Source organism: Solanum tuberosum, unplaced genomic scaffold (assembly GCF_000226075.1).
Source record: "Solanum tuberosum cultivar DM 1-3 516 R44 unplaced genomic scaffold, SolTub_3.0 scf00446, whole genome shotgun sequence".
Taxonomy (NCBI): Eukaryota; Viridiplantae; Streptophyta; class Magnoliopsida; order Solanales; family Solanaceae; genus Solanum; species Solanum tuberosum.
Genome location: NW_006239368.1, coordinates 296,511 through 303,554, shown reverse-complemented (window position 1 = coordinate 303,554; position 7,044 = coordinate 296,511). Strand labels below are relative to the sequence as shown.

The window sequence follows — 7,044 nt, the reverse complement described above, 5'->3', positions numbered from 1 at the left end:
CAATTATTTAATTTGGCACATGTAAGTAATTATATTTCATTTGGTAATAAATTCCCAAAAGAAAAGTGGAAAAATGTTAGTATTTTTTTTAGAAAAAAAATAAAGAGAATAATATCCTTCAAGGTTAGGGTTGTTTTGGTAAGTTGACTATAAGCAACTAGCTTCCTATTTTTATCATCCTCACATGAAACCTATTGTCTCTTCTTCCTTTCAAAGTCCAATTTCTCCCCCTCTCTCTCTCTCTCTCTCCTCTATATATCTCTATACAAAACTATATCATTCATTAGAAAAAAACACAACAAAAACTCTCATCAAAATCATTATACTAGCCACTATTATATAGTTTGTAAATTAATTATTCGACACAAAAAAATGATTCCAAATCCTCAAGAATCATCAATTTTACTCCAAAGAATCACTTCCAACAATCCTTCTAATTGTAACAAACAATCCCACCAATCACTACAGCGCCACACACCAATACCATGCACCGAAGAGGTACCAGATTCCGTCGTCAAATATCACGCGCATCTAGTGGGACCCAACCAGTGCTGCTCCGCCGCGATCCAGCGGATATCAGCACCGGTATCCACCGTATGGTCCGTCGTCCGTCGATTCGACAACCCTCAAGCGTACAAACACTTTGTCAAGAGCTGCCATCTCATCGACGGAGACGGTAACGTAGGCACTCTTCGTGAAGTCCGAGTTATCTCCGGGCTGCCAGCTGTCAACAGCACGGAGAGACTGGAAATACTTGACGAAGAGCGCCACGTTATTAGTTTTAGCGTAGTCGGTGGGGACCACCGACTCGCGAATTATAAATCTGTTACTACTTTACATCCGGAACCTTTAGGTAATGGGACGATCGTTGTGGAATCGTACGTTGTTGATGTACCAAAGGGGAATACTAGAGATGAGACATGTGTTTTTGTTGGTACTATTGTAAAATGTAATCTTCAATCGTTGAAACAGATCGCGGAGAATTCTAGTAGATGAAATGTTTCGTGAAATTAATTGAGGTCGGTCAATGATACTTGTATGATCGATATTATGCATCGAAGTTTTTTTTTTTTTTGGGGTATGATGATTTGAAAAATCATTGCACCTTTTTAGCTAATGTTGTTCATCATTTGTTGAAGATAAATTCATGGTTAGAATTAATTTCTTTCTATGGTTTTTTTTTTTTAAATTTTGTTTCCATGCTAGTTTATTATTTGTGATAGAAGTAATGCAAATTTCAATTCATAATCTTGATAAAGTCCAAAGATGGATAGATATATTATTAAGAGATTATTACTATTGAAATGAAATACTAATAGGAGTATATATATTATTTAGCAATGCCCTAATTATTAATAAAATCCTTTTAATATATGTGCTATATGTATATGATTCAAATTATAAGAATGCAGATGAAGCTAAACGGTTCTGATTTTGTTTAATAGTTTTAAGAATAAATTTAACAACGTAATCAAGCGGTAAATATTAAGTTAATGTCAGGTTTTTCATAATATACAACATCAAGTACTATATATATGGACTCTTAATTTTCATTTGGTACAATTTCGTTTGTTACTTAATTGTCATTAATTATTTTGTTATGCGTAGGTTTAAGCAAAACATAGTGCTTTACTGGCCTGAAATTTATTAATGTTCATTAACTAGATACTCCATCCATGGAGTAATATACATGAATTAAGCCAACAAGAATTCATGTGGTGGAGTGGTAAGTACTCCTTCATCCTTAACTAGATACTCCATTCATGGAGTAATATACATGAATTAAGTCAACAAGAATTCATGTGGTGGAGTGGTAAGTACCCCTTCATCCTTAACTAGATGTTTCGAGTTTGAGTCCTCTTTTGTTAGGAAGTGATTTACCTCCCAATGTGGGACTTCCTGACATGAATCGAATTAGTCGAATTCAATGTAGGTACTAGACACCGAATGATAATAAAAAGAAAAAGAAAATACATGGATTAAGGATAGTAACTAACTACATCAAACCCTCAAGGCACAACCACAGTATAAAAACTATTTTCTTAAAAATCATTTCTCCTTTAATTTATCGTCAAATAATTTGATTTTTTTTTGTGGTACATTTAGGCAAGGTAGAAATGATAATAACATGTAGGTCATATTAATACGCGTTACTCTTTATATTACCCCTTAATTTATTTTCATGAGTTAATCAACCCTATACAATTGGAACTGGAAATATATATATATATATATATGTGTGTGTGTGTGTGTGAATATACGAATAATAATAAGTTATACGAGATATATGTAGGGACAGAAAAAATTAGATGATATGGTAAGTAAATGTGGAACACAAAAGTTGTCCATTTGAAGCATATATGTAGATGGTATGGAATTTTTTGAAGTTTCATAAATGAAAAAGAAATTCAAACAATGTATTCCCATAACTTTTCACGATACAACGAGTCCTTCCAAATGTTAATAAGAAAGCATAATTATACGAGTTAAAATTAAGTTTGATCCCTTATATATTAGTAAGTAAATATCGTTTGAATTCATGGAGTAAGTCGTAGAATGAGATATACATAATTAGAAATTTACAGAAATACATTTATATGATTGATTATACAATTATTATTATTATTATATAATTAAAAACTAGAAGTAATATAGTATATGGTTAGTAGGGTGTCGTATAAATTATTGAGACAAGTTGATGAGAATAAAAGAGGCAAGTTGGAAGGGACTTTAAGGAAATAGAGGCCAATTAGCTGACATATAGTATATAGTATTATTATATTTATCAATCAATAAAAGAAAAAAGAAAAAGAGAGCAAGTTGCAAAATATTCAATTGTCATATCAGGATTTGTTTAGGTACGTAGTGTTTTTAAGTAGGAAAAAAAAGTAGAAGGGACAGAGAGATAGATGCAAGTTGCTCTACTTATCTTCTGGCAATTTTGAATAGATATATGCAACTTGTAATTGCAACTTGATGTACTATTTTCTAATTCATGATCCCCGTGCATCTTCTTGTCCACTTATTATTTATATTAATCAATGTCTTCACGCCACCCTCATCACCCTAGTAAAATCAACGTTCCGTAACAAACCCAACTCTGTATTTAAGGAGATTTAAACTCGAGATCTTTAGTTAAAAATAAAAGAGTACTTACTACTCTATCACAGTTGATAATTAAGAGTAATATTTAGCATTATTTCGTTTGTCTCTGCTTACTTGTTGTGTTTCTTTTTTTTACACGTCCTTGAGGAAATATTATTAATGTAGTGGCAAAGTCAGGAATTGGACGAAGACTGCATGCAAGTTTTTTTTCCCCAATTTATCAATGTACAAATTAAATATACACTCATAAAAGCTAATATTTAACACTTGTATAGGGGTGCACTAGACCACCCTTCGCCTAAGGTGGCTCTAACCAACATTATTAAGGAGGAATTTTGACTATTTTATAGTCATTTGTATTTTAAGATTAGAACACACCATCTGGAAAAAAAATTCACAACACCTTAATCACTAGCTAAATTTTTAATTTGTGACAAGAGGTGTCAATACTCGTATATATATTTATTAAATTAAAATTGATTTCTATATACAATGTAATTATCCGACGAAGGGTGTCACTTGTCACCCCTTCGATAAGGGTGGGTCTGCCCCTGATTACTACTACTATTATTAAATATTTAATTATATAATAATAATAATTATTATTATCCAACTATGAAGTAATATAATTTACATTTACTTTGTTTTGTCAAAGAATCAAACTCAAGATATTGTACATTCAACCTTAATTAGATCATGCTAGTTCAAGATCCTTTTTATAATTTTATATATCCACCCAGCTCCGTACTCTAGGTTGGGGCTCTTTAACTAGTTGGCTAATTGCGGCTTTTCAGTGGAGGCTACAAAAAATAAGACATTAACCTATATACTCATTGATCAATATTTTACGATTTTTTTTTCTTATATTAATACGTGAAATGGTAACTTATAGTACTTTTTCTTAATATAATTTTTGAATATTCAACTTTTAACTTTAAAATATTATATTTACTTCATTTTATTAACTTTGAAAATTAATCAAATTAATTCTCGAAAAGTAAAATATGATAACTATTCTCTTATCACAATTTGATATCTATGATACACATAGAAATGAACATCTTTGAGCAAAGAATCCCTAGTTGAATGATTCCCGATCAATACAATATCATTACTCATAGTGAAACTTACAAAGTCATCTTTTTGAAGATCGAAGAAATTCCCCGGCTTTGATAAAAAAATTTAATCATTTTCGAACGGATAGAGTACTTTTTGTTTAAAAAATACTCCTAACAATAAAATAAGCTCTTGCTCAAACCTTTGAAAACTGCACTTGAAATATACTCCTAATTAGGTTGTAATTTTCTTATATCAAATTGATACAGTTAACAGTGTTAATTAGTCAAACTGACTATAGGTCATTCATTTTAATTTATCTCAACTGATTATTCACTATAACAAAAATAATTTTTCACCGGTAATAAATAATCATATCAATAAAGAGCGCTGAATTTTTTTATCGGTATTAATTAATTGTCATTAATTAGATTCAATGTAGCAGTTATAGGCTTTAAAAATATTTATAAAGAGTGTTAATTGACTATAAAAAACATATTTAGTGACAATTAAGTTATTGTCGTTAGTTGGTATTACTGATTGATGATGTTAGAATTATGTTGTGGTGGAGTGATAAATACTCGTCCATTCTTAATTAGTGGTCTCAAATTTAAGCCGCGGACATAAAATCACCTTTATTAAGAGCATTATTTTAATATAAAGTTTTTTTTTTGTTGCTAAAATAAAAAGAAAAGAAGATGAACTTATCATATAATTATTAAGACATGCATGCATATGGCATGTGAAAGTGACTTAACAACTGCAATTGAGAATTGCCCCACGAAGAGTGTAATTGTAGATTTATGCTTTTCCCCACTGCAGATCGATGTGGATTACGATACTCTCTCCCTCTATTTGGTTTGATTCGGAATATTATGTTAAACTAATTAATGTTAGATATAAATTTAGATATATAATCTTCAATTATTTTTTAATATAAAATTTACTCATGTAGAAACAACTTTCATGTTTCTATTTATGTGACACAATTGGAATTTTGAGAGTTTCTTTGATCAATTTTTTTTGTCTTTTTATGTGTTAGAGAGAGCATCCCATACTTTTATTAGTGAATGATATTCTCAACACGCTGTCTCATGTGCGGGCTTGAATCTTTTTCATGGGCACATGGAAATTCTTTTTGATTTGGGTGGCAAAGGGCCTCTGTCTGCTCTAGTATCATGTTGAAGTGTGTGTCAATCTCATCTAAAATCTTAAGTTGTTAGAGAGCACACTTTTATTAGTTAATGATATTTTCAAATATGAATCTCAAAATTATAGTTTTCAAATATGCGCCATAATAAATTAGGACAGAAAAAAGTATAAAAAAATATTACATATCACAATAATATTTTTTTTGTTATTATTAGAATCGCACTTCCATTTTTTATTATTTTTACGAATACAATATTTACATAATATCTTAAAATTATATTTGATGAACGGTCTATCAAAAATCATTTATTTATCTGCATAAGATATATGGCAAGGTAAAATCTGTATACATGTCACTCTTCAATTTTCTGAAATTATTCTAAATATGTCTGGTATACATTATTTCGTAGTGTGAATATGTCACGTGCATGCCCATGTGTTGGCCCAACTTTTTCATATTTGCTTTCACCAATTGGGGCTTACTTATATTCTTCATAGTTGGTGCTTTCAACTTTCTTATTTTGTTATGTTATGGTTCCTTATTCCTTTGAGTATCTCTTCTCCTTCGGATTTAAATGATTAGCACAAAAGAGAGAAAATTATTGGCATAAAAAGGAAATGATTTATTGATTTTAATTTTATCAAATCAACATGTCCATTTATTAGGGTAGAAGATTAATAGACATGGAGTATTATATTGTTGTCTTGTTTTGCGAAGGTTATTGCGTAGTACTAGTCATATCCTGGTTGTTTTAGCTATATGTTGTTTATTGTGTTTCGATTATAACACTATTTTGTTGTTGTTGCTGTTTCTATTTTTAGACTTAACACTCAGGGCCGTCTTAACCATTAAGTCACTAAAGCCATCGCTTAGGGCCCCATATTTTTTGGGGGCCCATTTAAAAAAAAATAATACTTATATATATTATTAAAAAAATTATATGTACTTTTAATTTTTTTTAATTAAAAAACAAGTAAGAAGTATAAAAAATGACCGTTAGTTTTTCCACTTTTTTAAGGGAATGAAACATTTTTTGGGAATAATTTCCTTTAAGTGGGAAATTGTGTTTTCTTATTTATCTCCTAAAAGTTTGATCTTATATTATTATTTACCTTATACTCATATTTTTTATTCTCTACTTTATTATTTTTATTCAATATTAAATTCTCTCATGCAATTTTTTTTTGTTTTACTGTTGCTTACAAGTTACAAAAGAACAAAAATTTATTTTTGATGTACTTCTTCAAAATCTCAAGATGTGCAACAAGCAATCATTATATTGAAGGAACACAACACTATTTCGATATTGTTTTACCAACTTATCAAATTCATGAGCCAGGTTTTATTATTCTAACTTTATTTTATAGTTTTTCTTCAAAATATGCTATTGTTGATATTCTTAGTTCATAAGTATATATATTCTTGTTTTAGTTATTATTAAAATTATTCAATTTAAATATGTCAACTAGAAAATCTGATTTCGAATTGACAAAAAGAGAGAAAAAGAGAAAACTTGAAGAATTAATTAAATAAATTCCAAAAAGGAGCCCTTGATAGATTTTTAACAAATAATAAAAAAATTGAATAAAAAAGTATTGTTTATAGAATAATGTTAACCATTCCTGTAACTGTTGCCTCCGCCGAAAGAAGTTTTTCGAAACTAAAATTAATGAAATCTTATCTAAGATCAACAATGTCTCAAGAGAGATTGAATGGATTAACTATATTAT

General features: G+C 29.5%; 1 protein-coding gene across 1 annotated transcript; it reads left to right on the top strand.

The window, feature by feature from the left end:
- The first annotated feature begins 202 nt into the window (after positions 1–202).
- LOC102591866 (abscisic acid receptor PYL4-like) lies at positions 203–1,171 on the top strand. The gene has a single exon (XM_006363555.2). It carries the CDS (start codon positions 373–375, stop codon positions 994–996), a length of 624 nt encoding a protein of 207 aa, XP_006363617.1. The 5' UTR covers positions 203–372; the 3' UTR covers positions 997–1,171.
- The last annotated feature ends 5,873 nt before the right edge of the window (positions 1,172–7,044 follow it).

What these genes read in the sequence shown, in the direction of transcription:
- LOC102591866 (XM_006363555.2), top strand. Translation starts at nt 373, where the DNA reads ATGATTCCAAATCCTCAAGAATCATCAATTTTACTCCAAAGAATCACT.